Genomic DNA, 25,719 nt, shown 5'->3' on the forward strand with positions numbered 1-25,719 from the left:
TGTTCTTCCATAAATTGTAAAATTGAAAACAAATTGTTGATAATGTAGCGTGCTGACAACAGGTGAACTCTGTAGTAAAGTTAAATTTACCCAGTAATGGCCTGACTTGTGATCCCTCTGGGCAGATGTTGATGAGTGCCAGACCCCAGGAATCTGCATGAACGGGCACTGCATCAACAATGAAGGGTCCTTCCGCTGTGACTGTCCCCCAGGCCTGGCTGTGGGTGTGGATGGACGCGTGTGTGTTGGTAAGTGAAACATTCTATAATGGCCCCAGTGACCAAATGATCTTTGAAAAGGGATAAAGATGTAGCTATACAATGGAATAATATTCAGCCATTAAAAAGGAATGAAGTACTGATACATACAAATCATGGGTGAACTTGAAAACATTACGCTAAATGAAAAGACCACATAGTGTACGATGCCAAATGGGACGTTTGTAAAGGTCAAATCTATGGAGACAGAGCAGATTAGTGGTTGCTTAGAGCAGAGAAGGTGAGGGTGGCGGGAGAAGGAGCTGATCATCAAAGGCATTTTTGAAGTGATGAAATGTTCTAAAGTCAACTAGAGTGATGATTGTCCAACTCTGTGAATATGATAAAAGCTATTGAATTGTGCACTTTAAGTGGGTGAATTCTCTATGAATTATGTATCGATACAGTGATTTTTAAAAAATGGACAAAGAGCCCCGCTAGCTCCCAGCAGAAGGCTCTGATGAGATACTGGAAAAGAAAAAAGAATTGCCCTTTACCAGAATCCTTCATAGTGTTAGTGATGAACCTAGTGGCAGGGCAGGAGTAGAGATGCAGACGTAGAGAACGGACTTGTGAACACAGAGGGGAAGGGGAGGCTGGGAAGAATTGAGGGAGTAGCATTGACATGTGTAAAATAGATAGCTAGTGGGAAGCTGCCATATAGCACAGGGAGATCAGCTCAGGTGCTTTGTGATGACCTAGAGAGGTGGGATGGGGAGGGTGGGAGGGAGGCGAGAGAGAGAGAGAGAGAGCTTGATTATAGCTGACTCACTTTGTTGTACAGCAGAAACTAACACAACATTGTAAAGCAATTACAATCCAATAGAGATGTAAAAAAATTTTTTTAGCTGTCCTTTACCAGCATCCTTCAAAGTGTTCGATAGCCACGTTTCTAAATACAATGGATTTATATTTTATAATTAATAACAAATAAGACATGAAATGGGGACTGTAGTTATATTTAAATAAACTCTTGCTTTTACCCCAACAAAATGTATTTATTTATGTCATCTGCTTTTTAAAATTTTTTTAAATTTTATCTTTATACAATTTTAAAGATTACTTTCCATTTGCAGTTACTACAGAATATTGGCTGTATTCCGCATGTTGTACAATACATCCTTGAGCCTATCTTATACCCAGTAACTTATATCTCCCACTCCTCCACCCCTGTATTGCCCACTCCCCCAAATGGTAACCACTAGTTTGTTCTCTAAATGAGTCTTCTTCTTTTCCCAAACAAAATTTTAAATGTAAATAATTTATACGATAGAACTTCATAAATAATTTATATGATATAACTTCGACATATATCAAAAGCTAGAAATGTTTCTAAATCGTTATTCCTCATCACTGTGTAACTAATGATAGAAACAGGGGAAGAGTATGAGAGAGAATGTACATTTTTTTCGAAACCGTTCAGAATGCCTCTCGGATACTTTTGCGTTACCAGGCATCAGCTTTAAAGAGGAAGGCAAAATGAAAATGTTGTTGGCATTTCGAAACCCAACCAGTGTGTTCTAATGATAGCAAGAGCAGAGTGAGTTAGTTGTAAAAATACATTGAATGCCATATTCTCTCTAAAGCGCTTTCATGAGACTTCTAAGGTGAATTAGCCATTGTGCACCATCTATTTTCAGGTCATATAGTAAAAGGCAGACATACTCATTGGTTTAAAAAGTGTATTTGGGAGAAATGAAATTCTTTCTCAGACATAGTTGGTTATACTTTATTCTTACCTATGAGAATCAAAAAACATTTGGAGTCTGAAGGTTAAAAAAAAAAAAAGAAGCAACAGCAGATGGAAATAATCTGTCCACTTAAAGTTTCATCCACTCTATCCAATCTAGGATTTATTTCAGCTTACAAGATTGTCAGCACTTCGTTCAGGGCTATTTCAAATACAGTAACTAGAAGAATGTAGCTCCTTCCTGCTTAGAAAGCTAAAATATTTTCAGTTGCTTTTTTTCCTTTAACTAAATGACTTTGCTGAAATCTATGATGAGTACAAAACCAGTTTTGGAAGGAGAAGTTATTTATCTTTTAGGCAACTGACATATGTGTAGTTGTTAGGAATTCAGTGTTCAAAAACAAATATTCATTCTCTTGTCCACATACAGAAAAGGCATTAGAAATTTTTGGGAAGCCCTCTCACATTTTTCACAGTTGTGGTTACTTAAACTTTTAAAAATAAAAACACCATTTGTTCTGTGTGTACAGTTATGTATTGCCATTCCCTTAACATGCTAGATATGATTTCTTCATGTCCTCTGCCTTTTGAGGTGCTTTTGGATACACTGATTGTTGAGGTTAGAAATGTGTCATTACTATGGATTAATATTAAAGTTAGTACTTTTAGATTCTGTTTGTTTATTTTTGTTTCCCTGGATACTGAGATGTGGGTCTTTATTTTCAGAAAATTTAACTACCGTTGTAACTAGTATGTTGAAGAAGCATGACTCATAGGCAGGATATGAACAAAAGGCAACTGTATTTTGTTTTTTTCAATCCTTTAAAATTATATTTTTAATTATTCAATGGGAGCAATTTATCCAATAAGTAAGGGAGAAAACTCAGGCCTCCCCTAACTTTACTATTTTTAGGTAGCAAGAATGTATATGACTACTTTAGGTAATGAAAATAATCTGAATTTAGCATTAGAATGTCCAGTGTCATATAATAGTTAATATTCTGAACTTGACTTGAAGTTGTGACTTCCTTCCCAAACTCAGACCTTCATGAGGAAGACATTTCTGACTACACCAGGGTCAAAGTGCAGGAGGAGAGATGAGAAGGCAGTAGCACTGACACTGCCCCAGGGTGGCTTCAAGATTTCTGGGTTTCACACATGTTTAAGCCGACTTCTTCCTCGTGGGTAATTTCATGAGTCCATCAGGGGTACTCCTGATACCCCTGATGTACCCTGAGATGCAGACACTGCTTTTTTCTCCTGGTCACCACTCCTGGCTCAACTCTGGTCTTTCTGCAGTCTGCTTCAGACAGAGATCTCATGGTATCTCATCACCCCCATGCAGTCGTTTTAGGACCGTCTCTTAGTGTGGCCCGCGTCTAATCCATAGAACACACCACCCTGTGCCCTGTGAACTGAGTGAACAGAGGTTGATCTCACCTCCCTCCTTTGAATCTGTACTGGGAATAGCAACCACTCTCCCTTGCGTGCTTGGTGTCCCTGACAGAGCTGGGGACAAAGCTCTTCAAGTTGCTCCCTGCAGCGCTCTTCTCTCTTGACCGGGGGTGTGGGTGGAAGCATGCCCAACTTGTAATCTGGCTCTCGCCAAAAAAATCCCCCTCAAAAATTCCTCTCTTGATTGCTATTCTTTCAGTTGTATCCTCCGTACTGGGTAGGGTTTAAGGACCTGGCAACTGATTTTTCAGCTCTGCCTCTTTCAGGATGGACTCTCAAAATTCACCTTGTTATATGATATTTAGTACCATAGAATTTCAGCCTAAATTTCCGTTTTAACATCCTTTTATGTGAGTATTTCAGCATCTTCATGAACACTGTTTGACAGTTCTGTCAGCTAAAAGGTTTTTTTTTTCTTTACCATGCTTCTGCTATTTATTGATACTAGCTATGTTGCTTAGGCAAGATACATTACCTCTCTGTTCCTCCTTTCCTCACTAGTTATTTTTGAAGATTAAATAGGTTAACATTAGATTTATTTGTGTAAAGCTTGAATGATGTCTGGCACATAAAACATGCCCAATAAGTTAACTATTACAATTATTACTGTTTTGTTAAATCAGAATAGTGGTGTTACATCGAACATACTCTTAGAGTTACTGCTTTAAGCTATAAAGAAAAGTTGATACTAAAGAATGAAAAATAAAATAAAATTAGCATTTTGTGTCCATACCTAATTTACCTTTGGTAAAGATAAAGTATGATAATTATCTGAAAAAAATCCTTTAGCAATTCCAGTTTTTAAGAAAGAAAACACGTGGAGAAATTTGATAACATACGGAAAAGGTATAGCTTAGAATTTAAGTCCAGTCACCGACCAAAATATTCACGTGAGCACATTCTGATGGTATTGGTGCCCCTAATCCTATCCACTGTGAACAATGGCTTAGTTACATTGAAGAGGGTAGTGTGAACTAAGGTTCCAGCCCGGGGTCTTTGAAAAGGAAAAAGTCAGCTGTCTTCATTAAAGATAGAAGTGAGTGCCATAGGCTTTTTATGGACTTGCTTCTAAAAATTGTGCCTGGCTTATGTTCTTAACATGAAAACAGAAGTAACTTTGACCATTCTATGATGCTTTTTGAGATAAATTGTACCACCGTAAGAACTCACAAAGATCTTATCGGAAATCATGAACTGTGTTATATTTGTGCATTTTTGTCATTGTGTTGAGTCCTATTCTTGTGTGTAACTCAGAGCTAACTCTGCCAAGCTAGGCCATAGCAGAAGCACAAAGGGACAGTACATCGTCTGCCCAGGGTTGGGGTGGTAAAATCTACGGCCTTCTTCCATTTGAGCGTACACACATCTCATTGTTTAATGCAACTACACGTCTTATCGTTTTAACAAGAAACATCACCAGATCGTAAGACGCAGGTGACTCACTTTACATAACAAGCAGATAAAATTATTTCCAACAAGTTATGAATAATTGTAGATATTTATAATAGTAGTTATTTCCTTGATGGAATTACTGTATCAATAGATTGCTTAAAAGCTCTGCTGCTTCTCTGGCCTGTATGATGATCTGAGTGTTTTTTATAGTTCACCATTTACCATCTCATAAAGTTGTCTTGTATTTCATGAGAATTTAGAATGAGAGGACTAAGCGGGACATGCTTCTTTGGGGTGTAACGTGACATAGTAGAAAGGGGAAGACCTTTGGAGGTCCCACAAGCCTGAATCTGCATCCCGGCTCAGGCAGTGGATAGTCTACAGCTTTGAGGCACTCATGGGACTCCCCTGAACCTTGCCTTCCTCATCTATAACAAGTGGATAATGATCACTGTCCTGTGGAGTTGTGGAGCTGAATGTTCCACAAGGTGATGTCTGTAAAGCCACAAGCAAAATGCCACACACACACAATGGTAGTTACTGAATATTATTTATGTAACTGGATTTATTGTGAGTCTGAGATTATAAACCTAGTCTCAACAGTAAACTGGGGGTTGAAAAGAAAGGCCCCCTAGCTCAGAAATTTGAGTAAGAAACTTCATGACCAGGCAGTATCATCTCAAGGTAGTTTAACTGCAGTTGCACTTCATTGTTCATAAGAACTTCCAAAATAGAAATAATAATGTGTAGTCAGTGATTAGAGCTCTAAATCTTGTTTATAACTGTGGAAATATGCCTGGTTCAGTGAAAGGCCTGTGAGGATAAGTGGGATAATTGATGCTTGTGTAGCACATAAAATTTCTTGGAGAAAAAAAAAACTGTTGATATGCATTTATTCTTTCCTCTCTCAGCAAACATTTGTTGATTTCCTAACACTATGAGATGCTAAAGATATGAAGAAAAAGAAGTGGCAGATGCCTTCTAGAAGCTTCCCACATAGTGGCCACTTAAGTTACAAGAGGCCTTTAGTTTTGAAATCTCTTTGTCCTCTATCACTATCTTAAATCACTGTTGGTCTGTCTCCTTTAGATACTCACATGCGCAGTACATGCTATGGTGGGATCAAGAAGGGAGCGTGTGTCCGTCCTTTCCCCGGCGCGGTGACCAAGTCCGAATGCTGCTGTGCCAATCCAGACTATGGTTTTGGGGAGCCCTGCCAGCCGTGCCCTGCTAAAAATTCAGGTAGTTACCTTTGCCAGTTTCACATCTGGTAAAGAATCTAGAAATGTAACATTAGATGTTTGGCCAAAAAAGTACCTCAGCTCTGAAGTGTTTTGTCTTTAATTTTAATGGAAGAAAAGATATCTAAATCTGTGTTGATGTGTGAAGCATGTAATAAAGAGATCTGGCTTGTGTTTACTTATGATCTCTAGGCAGAGAGAATACACAGTGAATAGGAAAATTTATTTTATGATCCAGTTATGACTGTTACAACAGATTCTTTATGTGAACATGTTAGCCTCAAAGTCTTCCATCTTTCCTGTCATTCTGAAGATAAATAGCATAAAATTTACTTATCACTTTCAAGGTTATAATAAGTTCATGAGAACTGATTTTATTTATTTAATTTTAATCTTTTCACAGGCGGTCTTAGACTGCAGTCTGTCAGAAGTTCTGGTCTATCAGGAATCTATCAGTAGTTCCAGAAAGTAATAAATTTATTTCTGAATGTTGTCATAAATTACAGGTGCATTAAACAGTTTAATTCTTTGACTGTTCTATGACTTGTTTATTCATATTTTTATGAAAACTGTATTGAATAGTTGAAAGTATAGTAGGGAATCAAAAATAAACACAATCCCTTTTCCTTTAAAGTTGGAAAGAGTTGAAAATATAGGTAAGGCAAACATATAAATTACAGCTTAGTGTTATTGCTGCCTTAAAGGTACATACGGAACTCGGAGAGCACAAGGGAAGGAGCAGTTAGTTGCCTGGGGAGGCTGGGAAAGACTGCACAGAGGTGGGAATGCTTACTTTGGTCTTGAAAAAAGGAATAAGAACTTCCCAAGTAGAAGATGGAAGAACTGCATTCCAGAAAAGGAAATGGCTTGTAATTCTGTTAAAAATCCTAAATGGACTGCTCAAACCTTAGCAAAATGGTTAGAGTCCCTCTGGAAGAATTACTGAGTATGATATTTTTTAAAAAGAGAAGTTACTGAAGGAAGTCTTGCCCTAAAATGTATGTAAGTGAATTATACAAATTATGAAAAAAGTACAAAAACTGATAGCAAGACTAGATAAAAAAAAGGTCAGTTAACTAATAAAATGAGTCTAGGAGCAGTTGTGAGTATAAGTGGAAATATAGAATACAACAAAGATAGCATTTAAATCAGTGAGAAGAAATTAAAGTAAGTAATATCATTGATAAATATTGGAAAAATATGAATGTTAATTAAATGTTACACTTAATTAACATTAAATGTTACAAAACTTTTTTTGTAGAAGATACAAACTTTTTGTTATCTTGTAAAGAAACGGACTCTCAAAACAGACCTCAAAGAATAATATACACATATAAATTAGGAAAATATTTTCTTTAATTTATTAAGTATTTACATTAATCAGTAAGGAGACTTGAAATTCTCATAGAAAAAAGTACAGCTACATGAACAACACTTCACAAAGAGAAATGCAAATGGTAGAGTGCCATGTAAAAAGATGACCAATCTATCTAAAATTAAAAGAAAAATTTTAAAAGATGTCATTTTCCTTTATTAGAGTGGCAAGATACAGATGATTGATTTTTCCCAGTGTTGGGGAGGATATACAGAAATGGATACTCTCTTATACTGCTGCTAGAAGGGTAACCTGGGATATTTAGGGAGAAAAGGAGTATTAAAAACCTTAAAAGAGACATAAACTTTGAGCACTTTACTTCCAAGAGATTAACCTAGTGATATAATTGAACTTTGTGTTATTTATTATAATTGCAGAAAGTTGAACAAACCTAGTTTCATCAGTAAGATTGATTGAATGAGTGTGGTACATCCACATAACCGAGAAAAAATGTTAGTCTATTAAAGGGGCTATTATGTGAAATGTTTGTGGTAGAGTACAGAGGGTCCAAGCCTGCTCCCGCACTTACAACCTCTGTGATCTGAGCATGTTACTTCCCATCTCTATCCAAACTTTCTTAGGTGTAAAAGAGGAAAAACACCAGTATCTAGTTTGTGGTATTGGGAGGATTAAACAAATTATTCAATGCAAAATGCTAGGACAATACTGGCACATCACGTGGTAAATGCTATTTATTACATAAGTGTTTTCTGTTATTTTACTATTGAGAGGAGAGAAAAAACTAAAAAATAATCTCTGTCATACAATTTAGATTTTTTAAAGTTTACATAAGTAGAAAATATTTGTAAAGTTTATCAATGTATTAATGATATTCAGGGTGATAATCACAAGTTATTTTTATTTACTTTTTTATGCTTATCTGTGATTTTGGACTTCTTAAAATAATTATGTGCTAGAAAATGGTCTTTTTTTCATTGTAAGTTATTGCAGGTAATTCTTTTTAATGATAGTTTTAGAGTTATGTAAGTGACTTGTGTATGGAACAGCTTTAGAGTTTCTGAGTTCTCTGTTTGTTTTTATCTTACAGCTGAATTCCATGGTCTTTGTAGTAGTGGAGTAGGTATCACTGTGGATGGAAGAGGTAACTCTATTCAATTCTCAATCTTATAATAATTATATAATTTATAGCTTTATTGTTATAATATTATAGATATGATATGTTTAATATTATAAAAATATATCAGTGTAATGTACTGATTGGCCAAAAAGTTTGTTCAGGTATTTCCATAAGATGGCATAGCAAAACCCGAATGAACTTTTTGGCCAACCCAATAATAAGCTAAATGGTTATAAGCTAAATGATATCAATCAGTATGCAGATGCACATTTTTCATAGTAGATAAATAGTTATCTGTTAAATATGCATTCTTTAAAATGTCACTAACAAACTACAACCATGATTTTATGGATACCATTGTTTAAGAAGAAGCTAGAGTTTGTAAAAAAAAAAAAAAAGAAAAGCCAATTTAAAGAAAAAATGTTAAGTAATGGCACTGACATGGTTGAAACAAAACAATCTGTAAGAGAGATTTGATATGGATCTTTAAGAGATATTTGAGATATACTGCCCTAAAAATAAATTGACTGTTAATGGCTGAGAACACTAAAATGTTTCTCTCCAAGTAAAGAAGTACAAGATTTCATTAAAGTTTTCTTTTTTAAAATTTAGCACTATGATTAACAAAATTTCAAATATAGAACTTGAATATTAAGTATGTATGTATTTATAACTTTAAAGTTCCTTTATATGTTAATATAGTGTCCTTTGCTTTTTGTTAAATAAAATTGTAGGGTGCTGTTAATCTTTAGTTCACATATATATTCTTCTATTCATGTTTGAGGAGACTTTAGACAAATTATAGATTGACAGTAAATATCACATTTTTGCAAAGAATATCAGAAACCAGAGTAAAGGAGCAAACTTTTACAGAGATGTTTCTCCAAAAAAATCAAATTGAAAGACTGACATTTCTGGAGGATTTAAGGCTTCCCAAATTCTAGAAAACAGTAGTTAGGATTAAAATTTGAGCATAGTTACTAAAATTTTATTTTATGCCTACTCCATTTTTTTATTCCCTTTCAATATGGTCGTCCCAACAGAGGCAGCGGTCCCTTGGAACCAGATTCTCGCTCATATAAGCACATCATTCCTCAAGTCCCACTGCCCGTGGGTTATAGAGAGTAGTTATGTTCATGGCTTGTTGTAAAACATCATGTTCTCAAGCATCCACATTTGAACTGTCCTCTCCATTACTTTCAACTTATCAACAACGAGAAACATTTATTAAGTATCACATTACTTAGCTGACTATAAAAAATGATAATAAAATAGAAATATTCCATGCCTTCGGGACCATAAAATTATACAGACACCCTCATAAATCTTTGCCTTTTAATTAGATGGTTATAATACCTATCAAATTGAGTTTTCTTTTCAGTTTTGAGGCAACAGCCTATAAATTTCTTTCTTAATTTTATCATAAATGCCAGCACATTACATGGCTTTAATTTCTTTGAATTTCTGCCAGTTCCCTTCATTTTTCTTTTGACTTACCAGGGAAGTGTCCCATATCTCTCAGTTTTATTCTCACTCCTTATTTTCATTTCCTTTCCCTTTCTGAATGGCGGGCAAATTGGGGGTTTGCAGGGTTAAACACCACGTATTTTGAGTGCTCTTTACTAGACATACATGTATCAACAGACAGGAAGTGACTGTGAGCATTAAACTTTGAACATTTAATGCAGATATCAATGAGTGTGCTCTGGATCCTGATATATGTGCCAATGGAATTTGTGAAAATTTACGTGGTAGTTACCGTTGTAATTGCAACAGTGGCTATGAACCAGATGCCTCTGGAAGAAACTGTATTGGTAAGTTATTTGTTTTATTTATGCAAGAGCCTTTTGTATAGTTTAATCCCATGGATTATAGGAGAAATCAAATTACAAATAAATGAGTAAAACTAGAGATCTTACAGTTTTTCTTGTTTCCTTTTTCGTGCAGAGATATAAAAGTATTGGAATCAAAAAAATGCTGTTACACAATAACAAACTTTTTAGTGGCACAACTTAGTATTTAAATTAATTTTTCCCAAATGAATGGACGCATAGTCAATTATTGGCCTGTTATATCTGCATATATCTTAATCCTTTAATTTTTCACTAGGAAATGGGATTCAAAAATTAATGAGGTGGTATGGATAATAAGTTAAGAAAATTAAATATTACAGGTTAACTTATAAAGAAACAATCAGTTGCTGCAACATATCCAAACATGATAAGTGAGATGGGTGTTTCCTTTTGTAGTATTTAAGGGAATGTTTGAAAAAACTCAAGTATGTAGTTCATATATTCAAGAATTTGTGAGGAATCTAGATTTTCCCGCGGAGCGCTTGAGTTCACTTTTGTAAAATGAATGTTATTTGATCCATCATTATATGTAATAATTTTTACATCTAACCACTGATGACTCTTACATCCAAGTCTTTATGATTATAATTAGAAAGAAATACATTTTTCTATGCTTATGGGTCTGGATTTTATTACTGATTTATGTTATTATATCTCCATTTCACCTTGGGTTGAAGATACACATACAGATGGGTGTACGAAGCTATATTAAATATCATGTACTTACAGTAGATTTTGATACCGATTGGGAAGGGCACCAGCCAGAGATTGTTGAACATTTATAAAAATATGCAAACCAGCTAGCTTTTATTCCCCAGAAGCAGTCGCTTCCCGCATAGCGTCCAAGTACAGTTGAGTACGAGTACCCTCCTGAAAACAGGGCGATTCAGTCAGTATTCACACACTGAACACGATTCATGGCACTACTCGACTCTTTAAGGGAGTTATATGCATAATTTTGATAAAATTAAAACTAGATATTAAAAATAAAAATGAAGCCAAATTCCAGTTTTAGTTTGCTAGAGCTGCTCTAACAAAGTACCCAAAACGAGGTTGCTTAAAACAACGGGAAATTGATTGTTACCGTTTAAGAATGGCTTTAGGGGAGCACCTGTCCTTTCCTCTTCTAGTCTCTGGTGTTTGCTGGCAATCTTTAGCATTCCTAGGCTTTTAGATGTGTCACTCTAGTCACACGTCCATCTTTCCCCTGTGTGTCTTCACATCAGCTTCCCTCTATATATGTCTGTCCCCATGTCAAAGTCTGCCCTTTTCGTATGGACTCCAGTCTTTGGTGTCCATACCTATATTGGAATACAACCTACCTGAAGGATCTTATTTTAACTTGATTACTCTATAACAACCCTATTTCTAAATAAGGTCACATTCTGAGGCACTGAGGGTTAGGGATTCAAAATGTTTTTTTTTTGAGAGACACATTTCAACCCATAGCATGGACTAATGGATAAATAAATTGTGATTTGGCCACTTGATAAAACATACAATCATGGGAGAGATTATGGTGATGCTAAAAACATAGTACCGCTGCAGACCGATAAGCAAATGAGGAGCAAAGTAGTGATGTGCCTTTTCCAAAGCATTATACACCTCCCAGGGACTTCAAAACATCTTAAAAGTATCCACAAGGATAAGAATGTTCCCTTTGAGTAAAACCAAATATATTTTGCTTAGGATCAAGGAGTGTGCTTCGGGTTCAAAGAGACTGAGTCAAGGTATGGGGTGAGGAAAAAAATAACAAAAATAAAACATTTTGATCACTGTGCTGTTCGTTTCACTGTGTGTGTCTCCTGTCTTCTAACGGTTGCTTCCAGACATTGATGAGTGCCTGGTAAACAGACTGCTCTGTGACAATGGCCTGTGCCGAAACACACCTGGGAGCTACAGCTGCACCTGTCCACCTGGCTACGTGTTCAGGACTGAAACAGAGACGTGTGAAGGTAAGAGCCGTCTTCCTTCATTGTGAATAGTAAACACCTCAGTATGCATGAACCTCAAGTATGTTATGAAGCCACAGAGCAAAAAGAATGTTGTTTAAATATGTTTTAAATTTTACAATCTCTTTCAGCTAATCTGCCAGTTTTAGAAATAGCGTGCACCTAACCTAGTTTATAAATACCATCAGTTTTGTCCCATTCAGATGAAATATCAGCAAACATTTTCAAGTTAATGAAAAAAAAAGTGAAAGGAGCCAATTTGTTTTACTTGCTGATAAAATGTCAGGTTTTTGTTTGTTTGCTTTTCCCTTTTAAAAACCACTGTGACACATTAGCCCGGGGGAACCTGAACCATAATGGCTAAATCAGCTCTTCAACATTTTATTTATGAAATGATTGATAGACCTCAGAGGCTGGCCCAGAAAACAATTGGGGCTCGAGTAAAAATGGTCACCATAATTAAATTTATAGTCCAAGAAAATTGTCCTTTCCATTTGAAAATTTTAAAGTTATAATTTGGGCTTAAAGATCATGAATCACTGTATTAAAACGTCTTCCTTTTCTTTTAAGCTCATTTTTCTGCAGTGGAAGTTACGTGAATGAGCTAAATGCTTAGGAAAGGCCTCATTTTCAGTAGATACCAGCTAAGCAATGAGTGCCCTCAATTATGTTTTTGTTTCTTGATCACAGTACTGTGTATTTCAGAATAATCTGTTGTATGACTACTAGTCATTGTTCCTTTTAAGTCTCACTGCGTGGGCCTACAGAAGTATCCCATGGCATTCTCAAATCCAATAACTACTTCCTAATAGTAACTTTTTCAGAAAAAAAGATTTCATCTTTAGTTATTTGGAATAGCCTTTTTTTAATCTGTTAAAGTATTTGTTTCCTGGTGACTTCATAGCCAAGAAAACTGCAATAGTAATATTATGCAAAAAGATGTTAACATTCTCTTCATCTTATTGTTTAACTTCAAAGCATTCTTATGAACAGAAACAAGTTAGGACTCAGACAAAAATGCCAAAACACAAACGACTCAGCTGAAGTCAATGAAATGCAATTACGAAGCACAATTCTAAGTTTGGATTGAATTTGAGGGACCACTGAAAAACAATGATTAGCCTGAAGAAAGAAGAAAAGGGAAGAAAAAAGAAAACCTCAGCATAGAATGCAGCTTTTCTAAACTTAGTTCTGATAACTGTTGAGTTCCTCTCCTATCCACCGCCTTTTGCAGGAACTCCTCAAAGAAAAGTGCACTTTCCATTCCCAACTAATGTACTTGAAGATTCATCTTGTCCAGAGATGAGCAGGGGGCAGGCTTAAGAATTCTGAGTATTTTCCCATAACATCTGTTTAAATCAGCCTAAGCTTCTCACGTGTATTCAACCAGAGTCTTTATTTTCTCGCACCCACTCCCACTCCCCTCAACACCTCTTACCCTTCAAAATTGCTGTGAGAAACTTTGTAAAGGAAAAAAAATTCTAGCCATATTTACCTCATGAGTTTTTTGGACTGTGGGAGAAAGGATTTCAAGAATTGGTGTTTCTTTCTGTTTTGTTTTTATTCCCGACTTTCTGCACTTCCTTCTCACTGCCCCTTTTTAGTTTTATCTGTTGTCTACTGGAGAATAAGCCTCTGTTGAATGTCAGGAAGCTCTAGAAGCAAGAATAGCTTAGGTTATCATCCTGATTTAACTGGGAGCCTGATGATTGTTAGGACGGGTTTCCCTGTGCACAGCGACAGCACCCTTCGGTGCTGTTATGAGGGAGACACGTAACGGGGAACTAAATGGATGGTATCTGATTGAGTTTGGTCAGTTTGGTTTGAATACCAAATTGTCAACATTTATAGCGTATTTCTTCCAATTTAACAAGTAAGATAAAGTTGAAGGGTACTAAGAAGTGAAATAACAGAGGATAAATAAAAGGGATTCACCTACTTATGTGAAAAAGTGAAGAGTGGGAATTAATAGTGTTTAATAGTATGACATTGGATGATTACATAAATATTAAGGCACATTAATACCAAATCAGGCAACGTTGGAAAGCATGGTCTTTACTTGTTGTGTCCAAAGGATAATTGTTCCTGCTAAACCTGAGCCTTTTCTTTAATATGAAATGTGCTTTATATCTGTCATTCATAAGAAGGAAACTTATGTTATGTAAATAAAAGAGAAATGATAGAGAAATATTTTGGTTCTAGCTTTATGACATTGGTGGAGATAAAAATGATTTATTGTGAGAAACTCAGCTAAATAACTGCTATTTCTACACTTTCTTCCCATTATTAAGTTATTTGCATTTTATTAAGTATTTTGCAAAAAAGAAATAGACCTGAAGACCATGGATCTCTTTTTCCCTTGGGTGTCCTCCTTATTTTCAACCTTGCATTCACACAATAAATTTGTCTACCTCAAGCAATTCTCTGCATGCTGTTCTTTCTAAGCTAATTTCCAAAGACTAGGCAGGGAATCATTAGCCAATTCATTGCCGATTCTAACTTTCTCTGTATATACTTGCTATATTCACTAATTTTGCTTGTCATTCATGTTTTCAACAGGCTGTTTTATATATGTAATAAATAGCAGTAATCAAGTTTCTCTGATATTTCAAACTGAAATTACGAAAATTTATTTTACTTTTTTTGTTTGAGCTCTGAGAGTCTGTGAAAGTTAAAATTTTTACAGCAAGCACTGTGGTTTAGATTGTGTTTCCAGTGACATAACTAGTTAAATGTAAACCAGATGTGCTTTGAAGTTTATTTCCAGGAATGTACAGTGAACTGTTTCAGTTCCTGGTTCCATGACATTTATAACATAAAAACATTGTATTTAAAGAAAAATTAAACAGTTTATATTTGTAGCTGTCATGGCATGTGTTTATAGTTTTTGAGTTCATAATTGCTTAATATAAAATAGGGGTTTTGAAAATATATGATATTGACATTTTTCTTTTTTGGGGAGCTTCTTACAAATAAAATTAATAGGTAATATATAGTCTGTCTTCAGATTAAGTATCTGTTTCTTTTTTGGCTATCCGATTTCTTTGTTACTTTGTGTTTTTACTGAAAGAATTTTAGTACTCTGGCGTAGATGTTTTCATTCCAAATCTCTGCTGTATTTACAAAACCTGCTCTTGTATTTTTCTTTTAAGAGGCTTTCTTGCTACAGATGACCTGAGAGAAAGATGCATATATATTTCTTCAAACAATTTCTACTTCAAGAATTCATTTAATAGCTGGGTACTTCTTTAGTAGTTTTGAAATAGCAAAGAAGGAACATAACTGTTTTCCACATGGATTTTTAAATTTGCATTCAAGTCCACAGACTTGAGAAGCAACAATGAGCCCTGCCTTTTCAGAGCAAATTTAGTTTATATTTGACTTGAGATGTTCAAGAGTAAACATTACAATCTTCTAGTTATTTATTTGCATGTTTTCCTCGGTATGGTATTCATGTTTTAGTTCAAAGAGGTGTTTAGAAAAAAATAAATTTTATGGTGAACTCGGAAACCGTAGTGTTCAACAAAAAATATCTTGAGGTATGTTGACCTATTTCATATGATTAACCAAATACAGAGAGAAAGCTGTGTATCTCTTCCTTAAATTGAGTGGCTTAATCTATACTGAAAGTCAGTCTTTGATATTGTTTCTAAATACTTTAGCTAAATCTTGTATTTATTTTTAATTAACTCATGTTAAACTGTTTAAATTTGTTGGCTTGACATCTTGTTTAGTCACCACCTGAGAACATAAGCATACTCTAATTCTGACTGTCATACTTCTGACGGCCAACAGGAATTGTTTACATTATGGTATATGATTTGATTTAAGACTCAGATCAAATTAATGATAGTAAAGGTCTATTTAAAAGAACTGAAATATTTTTTTATCTTTTTAATTTTAGCACAATCAGTTGTGCTTTAGAAATGTCTCACACCGAACATGGAAATGTGAACAGGAAGGTGGATAAGGGCTAGAGGAGAATGCTGTACCCTGTATTAAAGTTTCATCCCTTATTTTCTGATCTGAATCCAGAAGTTTGGAATTAAAGCCAGCATTGTGATATGTTGTCTCTGCTATAGGTTTTTTAAATTCTTCCAAAACCTCACGGAGCCACAGATGGCTGAAATAGTCACCTTTGTGTACAGCACACAGTGCACCTAGGAATATGTTCCTTTCCATGGAATCAGAATACAGATTTCCTGCAGGAAGATTACATCTCATTATAGGAGAAAATTAATCCAATGTATGTAAAGTTGTAGTGAAACAGTGAAGATGTAGATACTGAACCCTTTCAAAATAGGCTGATTCCTATAGTCCTACTGAGTCCCCAGCCGGGCACATGTGTATTCACTGTAAAACGCACGTCTCGTTTCCCATTCACTTTATGCCTCATAGATCCATATTAAAATTACAAGAGCCAAGTTTACCAGACATTCTGGCATAGCATGGCTTGTTGGAATAATATTTTCCAGAAACACATGGCAGCTCTAACAGAATCTTTTCCTTCTGGATTGTAGATATAAATGAATGTGAAAGCAACCCATGTGTCAATGGGGCCTGCAGGAACAACCTTGGATCTTTCAATTGTGAATGTTCTCCTGGCAGCAAACTCAGCTCTACAGGATTGATCTGTATTGGTAAGATTCATACTTGGTGCTGATGTTTCAGTTTCACTGCAGAGATAAGCAGAGACCTCAAGACTTACTGTGGATTAAAAAAAAGGACACGACACTATCACAGGAAGCTAATAATTAGGAGTTACTTCAGTTGCTTTCTCTTGTTATCAAGATAGGAGTAAAACAGGATAGTGTAAACTGGACAGGCTCTTTTGTTAGAGTCTGGGAAGCGTTCCTTTCATATAAGTATATACATTATGCTATGAGTTATAAGCGTTTCCATACCACACACATATTTATATTCATTCCCCAGGAATGCCTTAGGCATCAATACAATCAAATCCTTACTGCATACTTTTTATAAACAACCTTCGATAGTAAACAAAAATGTGATCGCATTTGGACTCAGTTAACAGGACAAGAATTTGAAGGGTTTAAACTTTAAACAAATTGAAAGAATTTATTGTTTTTTTTCATTTCTCCCATCAATCATAAATTTATGAGCTCCAGAGAAGAGAATGTAACTGTTTTCTTGCTTTGGGAAATCTCTAAGACAGAAATACTCCAATACTTCCAAGACTAACATCTTTCAATGTATCTCTCAAAACATATGAGGTCAGTTCTTGATAAAGACAATAAGAGATATATAAAATGAAATAATCTGATCTATTACTGTAACCAACCATTTGGCATATGTAAGGGAGAAATGATCCCAGTCACATTTTCCTTCTTCTAGTGTCTGTGGCTACACTGGCTAGGTATACATACTTCATAGATTACCTAGTATCCACCTTTAAAGTGAACTAAATATATATTTCCAAGTAATTAGGGAGATGTTTCAGTTTCACATAGTGCCAAATAAATCGGCAGTATTTGTTATCTATTCACTATGAATCTTCAACTTGGTATTTGCCAATGGCAATAGTATTTTCAGTATTATGTCTGATGCTAACAATGTTTAGCTGGATGCTTAGAGTACCTGTTTGTCACAGGAGGAGAAATGACCAAGTCCAAAGTTTCAGTGAAAACCTTCTCTTTGGAAATGCCAGCTCTTCATCTCCCAATGAGGTACAGCTGGTGAAACTGGAGCCTTGCTCAGCTCTCCATACTAGGAAATAGACTGCCATCTGCCTAGGGCATTACTTTTTTTCTCACAGAATTCCTGGTGAGGGGGGAGGGCATGTGGGTTGGATCTGGTAAGGTAGAAATATTTTTGCTAAGCCACAGTTTCCAACTGAGATAGACTAGTTTTATTATGCAAAGGAAATGAACTCAGCATTAGTCAATTAATGTCTCAGAAAACTAAATCTGTGTGCCACTTGGGCATCAAAGATATCTTAGTTTTTGCTTCATTATAAACATGTCTGTGATTTTGGCCTTTAGCCCTACAGCTATTAATGAAAAAGAACAAAGACTTTTTGTTTCCAAGTCATTATGTTGGACACCTAAACACCACCGTATTTCTTTTAGCCAGTGTATTAACGTGTTTTCATTTGTTGCAGTCAAATTTGAATATCCCAGCCTAAAGCTGCTCAGAAAGAAATTTACTTAATATTTTAAAATTTTAGACATCATTTTTTCTTCTTTTTTTTTCATTAAAAACAGAATTCTAGTTTTAAAAAGGGAGTGAATAGTAAAATATACTTAGGAAATATTATGAATGTACTTTTTAATAGGACTGTCAAATGGCTTTAATCAGTAGTTAGCTTGCAAACCATTCCTTGGTAGGGGCCAAATGTCTAAATTTAGAACTGAATAAAAATTCTCTGACGTAATTGCAAATTAAAAATTGTCAGACATACATAAATTAGTTAGATACAAAGAATATTTGGGGATTTAGAAGATATTCTGCAAACTTCCTAAATATAAACCAATCTTGAACTGTTCTATAAACTGCTCGAAGAGAAAGCTGTAGGCTGGTTGAAATGATTAAATGTAATAGAACAATACATTTGGTTAATCGTTCCTGCATCACACTGCTCACATCTGATGGCTCTGCATAATCCAGACCAATTTCCCTCACCTTTGGCTTGGATCTGCATTCTGTCCTCAAATTACATGGACACGACAAGGGCAGTGACCTCTCTGTTGTCAAATCCAGTGGTCTATTCTTGCTCCTCTTCTTAGCCTGTTAGCAGTGTTTAGCACAGTTCATCACTCATCCCTTCTCAAGAAGTTTTTCAGTTTTGGCCTCCTCTTTTTCTCTTTTCACTTTTCTGGCGTGTTTTCTCAGTTTCCTTTGTTAAATCTTTCATATTCTTCTGCTCTTCAATTTGGAATGTCTCACAGTTCAGGCCTTGGACCTCTTTGCTTCTCTGTCTTACACTCGTGCTTAGATGGCGTCTACGTTGACTCATGTTTCTCTCTCCATCCTTAATCTATCCACTGATTTCAGACTTGTATTTCTAATTATCTGTACAGTATCTCCATTCGGTTATCTAATTGACATTTCAGACTTAGCATGTCTAAAACCAAATTTCTGTCTTTCAGCTTAAATCTGTGTCTCCTAGAATCATTTCTGTCTTGTAAGTGGTAACTCCATTCTCATAATTGCTAGGCTTTAAAACCCTGGAGTCATCCTTGATGCCTTTCTCCCAGACTGCACATTTAATCCATCAGTAGATCCTGTTGGTTGTACTTCAAGTTTACCCATATTCTAGCCACTTCTCACCACCACGATCAACAACCCACAATCTAAGCCACCATTATTTCTCCTCTTGATTTTTACTGTAGCCTCTAGCTTATCTGCTTTCCATGCTTTATTTTTTTCAGAGATCTTAACCAACCTCTGACTATATAACTATGTCTATATTGTGACTGTGTGTGTGTGTAGGTATATATGTACACACACAAACAAAAGAAAAAACAATCAGGAGATAGAGATGGATTGTATATGTGTGTTTATTTATGGATTTTGTGACTTTTCAGTGTTGATATAATACCATAAAAGAAGCACTGTGTTACACAGTGAGGCCTCTGAAATCAAACAGTGGAGGTTTGAATCTTGAGGCTGACACTGTACTAGCTAGGTGACCTTACTTGAGTAAGTTAGTTGACCCCTGTGCCTCAGCTTTCTCATCTGCAAGTTGTCCATACCTTATAGTGTTGTTTTAATGGGTAAATAGACTAATACATGGAAAACCTTTAATAGTGCTTATTGCTACCTCAGTAAATACTAGCAAATATTATTACAATATATCTTACTTAAAATGACTACAGACAAGGTGATAAATGAGTAATTAACACAATCCTTAAAAGGCCATTTAAATACACGGTAGCCTTACACAAGGATCTCTGTTTCCTCTGCTGTGGAATTTACAGGTTTAAGCCTATAAAAACCCTGTAATTTGAGACCTGATGCAAATACCTATGAACAAATCTTTTTCATTTGCACACAGTTTTTATCCAAACTGAATCTCAAAACAGAAAAAAGCAAACAGACCTCCCATCTCTTCTCCACATCCTTGCCCTATAACTTTTTGTATTCAGTCAAAGACAGAATTGTTTGTTTTGTTTTATCCTCTGTCCCAGAGGGCTTGGGTTGTAGGTAATGTCCTCTTACCCACTACCTTGTTCCATAGGTAATCAGAAATTACAGTGTATCCCTTCGTGGGCCTGCAAGTTTCACCATAATTCCTTTTTTGCCTTTCTGGCTATATTTTGTTTTTATTGGTGAATTTAGCAGTAAAACTTATTTGCCCTTATTATTAGATGGGTTTTGAAGTAAGTACTGTAGTTTGCATTTAGGTCTATGATGCATTTTGACTTAATTTTTGTGAAGGGTGTTGATGTCTGTGTTTATATTAATTTACTATGACCTTAGGTTTGGTAATAACTTGGATAAAACACCAATGGCATGAGTCATGAAAGAAGTAATTAATAAATCAGACTTCATTAAAATTAAAAACTTTTGCTCTGCAAAAGATACGGTCAAGAGAATGAGAAGCAAGCCACAAACTGGGAGAAAATAAGACATATCTGATAAAAAGACTGTTATCTGAAATATAAAGAGCTCTTAAAACTCAACAATAAGAAAACTAACAAACCAATTAGAAAATCAGCTAAAGGTCTTAACAGATACTTCACCAAAGAAGATATACAGATGGCAAATAAGCATATAAAAAAATGCTCACATCATATTTCGTTAGGAAGATGCAAGTTAAAAGAATGAGACACCACTACACACCTACTAGAATGTTGAAAATCCAAAACTCTGAGAATACCAAATGCTGACAAGAATGTAGAACCGCAGTAACTATCATTCATTGTTGGTGGGAATACAAAATGGTACAGCCACGTTGGAGACAGTTTGGATGTTTCTTATAAAACTAAACATACTCTTACCATACAACCCAGCAATTGCTCTCATTAGTATTTATTCAGATGAGCTGAAATTTATGTCCACACAAAAACCTGTACATGATGTTTATAGACGTTTAGATTCATTGACTGTAAAAAATGTACCACCCTGATGTGGGATATGGATAGTGGGGAAGGCTGTGTGTGTGTGAGGGGGCAGGGAGTATATGGGAACTCTACTTTATGCTCAATTTTGCTGTGAACCTAAAACTGCTCTAAAAATTAAAGTTTATTTTAAAAAATGGAAAAAAAAGTAAATACTGTAGAAATAGCCTTTTTCTTTATCGTTTTCCAAGTCTGTGACCACAATGCGCTATTAAGCCTTTGTTAAATTGTTTTACACATCACCTGCAGAGGGACCACCTCTTGTCGAATGCAGACTCCTGGGCCACATACCTGGAGACTTATGAATCTGAATTTTACCAAGAAGCTTGGTAATGCTATGCACAGTAAACTGAGAGCCACAGTACTGCAAGGAAAACTTCACACATGATCTATTGTACCCAATTAATATTTGCCATGTCAACTTTGGATTCCTTTTCTCTGCTTCAAAATTGGTTTTTTAATGGGCATTTAAGGAGGAATTTAAATTTGGTGTGGAAACATAGTCTAAAAAGTTAGGAGTAGTTGCCTCTGGATGGTTGGATTACACGTGATTTTTATATTTTCTCTGCTATTTCTTCAAGTAGTTTATCGTAAACATGTATTACGTTTTGAACTGGAGATAAAGCTGTACATACGTATCACAGAAAAATGCCTGAAAGAAAATGCATCAAGTATTAGCCCTGGTGTGTCTTAATGGTGGTTTTATAGATGATGGTTTTTTTAATCTTTAAGATTTCTTTCTTTTTAATTATTCATCAAATAATCTCCAGTTGGAGAAATACTGGCTTCTCTCCAGTAGAACAGAAATTGTGTGTGGTTTATTTGGTGGGGAATTAGGAGAGCAGGAGATTACTTGGAGAATGTTATTTGATAAAATCTAAAATGTCAAAGTATTTGCCATAAAGAATAAATCTTATGAGTATTTTTCATACAATCTTATGATTTCATACAATCTTTCATACAGTCATGATCTTATAACAGTAATGTGTTGTATTTGCAAATCCCAGTATGAAATCATGGGCAGTAGCAGCTGCTCCTGGAATACCCATAGATAATAATTGTATTAATTACCACATCGTGTGAGATATATGCAGTGCCATGTTTGATTTTCATGTATGTAATATGCTATATTTAAATGCATGTGCATGTACATGTGTCTATTAAAAAGTTCTTAAAATAATGGTTTTGTTTTTTCATACTAGTAAACAGTGCCTTTGGTGTATAGAACTGAGTTATATTTTCTTCAGACATGAGAGCTCCCCATCCTTTTCTATTCCTTTCCAGACAGCCTGAAAGGGACGTGTTGGCTCAACATCCAGGACAACCGCTGTGAGGTGAACATCAATGGAGCCACTCTGAAATCCGAATGCTGCGCCACGCTTGGGGCCGCCTGGGGGAGCCCCTGCGAGCGCTGTGAACTAGGTAGGCGCCTGACCAGCGGGCTTCTGGGCTTCTCATCGGAAAGCTTCTTCCTCAACTCGGCATCTCTTTCTCTATGTATTTCCATAGTGAGGAAGACCATAAGATCATGTTCTCCCAAACATGTTGTCTTTTCTGGTAAAATGCATCACTTCTTGAAATGTGTATTTTATCCCTTTACTCTAAGCAGGCCTTCTGAATAGTTTAGATAAGGAAGGGAATCAACTAGAATTTAGCTGCTGGATGACTGCAGGTATCCTCCAATATTCTTGTTTGCATGTGTCCCAGTAGAACATGATGTCTCTTTCCCCTAAACCTTTTGTTTACTTGTGATTCAGTTGACAATGGGAAAGCAAAAGGAAACGGCAGGAAAAAGTATGAGACTCTCAATATGGGTCAACACTGATGGAGTTATTACCACAGCAAGTCATGTGTGCTCCACTGAATTGAACAGAGGGCAGCTGGAGTCCTTTGCCTCTAAAACCCAGATTGTAGTTTTTATTTAGTTCAATTTAGATTCCAGTATACTGTTTCTGGGGCTTCCCTGGTGGCGCAGTGGTTAAGAATCCGCCTGCAGTCCAGTGGACAGTGGTTCGATCCCTGGTCTGGGAAGATCCCACATACCAAGGTGCAACTAAGCCCGTGTGCCACAACTACTGAGCCCATGTGCCACAGCTACTGAAGCCCATGCGCCTAGAGCCTGTGCTTCACAACAAGAGAAGCCACCACACTGAGAAGCCCACTCACTGCAAAGAAGAGTAGCCTCCACTCACCACTAGAGAAAGCCCGCACGCAGCAACGAAGCCCCAGCACAGCCAAAAAAATTAAAAAATAAATAAATTTATAGATTCCATTATACTGTTTCTTGAGCTTAAGACAGTTGTGTTTTCTTTTGTAATGAAGTAAAAATGTGTCCTTTGTCTCAGATACAGCTTGCCCAAGAGGGTTTGCCAGGATTAAAGGTGTTACTTGTGAAGGTGAGTACATTCTTGAATGACATTGTGAGTCTTTAGAGCAGTAATTTTTTTTAAGAACTTTTATTGAGATATTGACATACAATAAACTGCATATATTTAAAGTGCACAATTTGATATTTTTTTCTTATTAGTAATGTATATATGGCAATCCTAGTCTCCCAATAGAGTGGTATTTGAAATTAACATTCACTCTCACACTTTGGAGATAATTGTCATTTTCAAAAACCTTAGAATTTCAGTAGAAATACTCGATGTAGTCAACAAATGTTTTAGGATAATATTCTTAGCAAACAGCAGAGTTTCCCATTTCTCCTCTTTATGCTGTTGGGTAAATTTTCATGAGAACATCACAAGCCTTTAAGGCACAGAGCAGTTGGTAAAGGAGCATGTTTGGGCTGTGTTTTATGGACGGGCAAGGCTGTGGTAGTTTTCACAGCTGATACCCAGGAAACCTGGTGGCTTCTTTGTGGAATATTTCTGCTTAACTCAAGGAGTAGTCCACATTGTATTGCAGAATGAATATGTTATACAGGAAGTAAGACTACACCTGCTTTTTCTGTTTGTAACATCTTTACCCCTCTGCTTGCTTCATTTCCTTGCAGACGTTAATGAGTGTGAGGTGTTTCCTGGCGTTTGTCCAAATGGACACTGTGTCAACAGCAAAGGATCTTTTCATTGTGAGTGCCCTGAAGGCCTTACATTGGATGGAACTGGCCGTGTGTGTTTGGGTAAGATCCATGCTCTCATGTATTTTATGCATGAAACCAAACATGAATTTTCTTATTTTTTTGGATAGTGGCCTGACCAAAATTATTTGGTCTATAGCTGGAAAACTTGCTTTAAGTGAGATATTTGGGGGAAATCTCACTAGAGGATATGTTTTAAGTGAATGAATTTAAATGAAATGGTTTCTGTATAATATAGAAAGTTAGTACTACTCAAAAATTTATCCCCCAAATTCATCTTCCTCACCTGAAACTCTACCTATTAGACACTTAACTCCCCATTTATCCTTCTCCCAGCCCCCGGCATCCATGCTTCTACTTCCAGTCTCTATGAATTTGACTACTCTAAGTGCTTCATAGGAAAGGAATCATATGATATTTGTCCTGTGACTGGCTTGTTTCACTTAGCGTGGTGTCTTCAAGGTTCATCCATGTTGTAGCGTGTATCAGTATTTCTCTCCTTTCTCAGGCTGAGTGGTGTTCCATTATATGTATATACCACATTTTATTTGTCTGCTCATCTGTTGATGGACACTTGGGTGGCTTCCACCTTTTAGATGTTGTGAATAGTGCTTCTGCGAGCATGGGCGTACAGATATTTTTTCAAGTCCCTACTTTCATACACACAAAAATTATAAGTTGTTTAATCAGATATTTTAGGCCTATTTAGTCTTTTACACTGTCAATGGGATAAGAGAACTATGTATATTTTGAATATAGAAGAAAGATTGGAGACTCGTGTTTGAAGTTAACATTTACCAGCCCACTGTAGCTATGCTCCTAGACAAGATAGTGGAGAAAGTCATGGCAAAGTTATGTGGCTTCTGTGTGAAACATTGACTGATCCTGTCCCTTCCTTTACTATCTTCGGAGTTTAAATTTTCTTAATGCTTTATTTTCTAAAGATTTTTAAATAAGGAAGCTCTTTGTATCAAAACTGTATTATAGAACTGCCTAGTTGACTTTACTTTTTATCAGTGTTATCCTTGACTAAACTTAAGTTTCATGATTGAAAAATAATCTTCTGAAAAAGAAGCCTCTATTAATTCTGTGTTGTCTCTGAACAATTTTTTTACTTACGGGATTTTTTTCCAGTATGAAACAGTAAGTTTTTAGTTTGTAAAATAACTTTACATAGGCTTATATTCAAAATTTAAGCTTGTAGACAAAGTGTGAGTAATGGTAGTATTATATTCCAAGATCTTCAAGGTATTTAAATAGG

The 25,719-nt window shown here is 35.8% G+C and overlaps 1 protein-coding gene across 1 annotated transcript in view; it reads left to right on the plus strand.

Moving 5' to 3' along the window:
• Nucleotides 1-25,719, plus strand: part of FBN2 (fibrillin 2) — a 220,903-nt gene that overhangs the window by 123,205 nt on the left and 71,979 nt on the right. Inside the window, exons 15-23 of the mRNA XM_057748982.1 lie at nucleotides 126-248; nucleotides 5,884-6,036; nucleotides 8,459-8,512; nucleotides 10,177-10,302; nucleotides 12,171-12,296; nucleotides 16,814-16,933; nucleotides 22,661-22,798; nucleotides 23,722-23,772; nucleotides 24,375-24,500. Of these exons, the coding sequence (XP_057604965.1) occupies nucleotides 126-248; nucleotides 5,884-6,036; nucleotides 8,459-8,512; nucleotides 10,177-10,302; nucleotides 12,171-12,296; nucleotides 16,814-16,933; nucleotides 22,661-22,798; nucleotides 23,722-23,772; nucleotides 24,375-24,500 (1,017 nt within the window). The remainder of the gene's footprint in view (nucleotides 1-125; nucleotides 249-5,883; nucleotides 6,037-8,458; nucleotides 8,513-10,176; nucleotides 10,303-12,170; nucleotides 12,297-16,813; nucleotides 16,934-22,660; nucleotides 22,799-23,721; nucleotides 23,773-24,374; nucleotides 24,501-25,719) is intronic.

The sequence above is a fragment of the Hippopotamus amphibius genome, chromosome 1 (genome assembly GCF_030028045.1).
Source record: "Hippopotamus amphibius kiboko isolate mHipAmp2 chromosome 1, mHipAmp2.hap2, whole genome shotgun sequence".
In the NCBI taxonomy this organism is placed as follows: Eukaryota; Metazoa; Chordata; class Mammalia; order Artiodactyla; family Hippopotamidae; genus Hippopotamus; species Hippopotamus amphibius.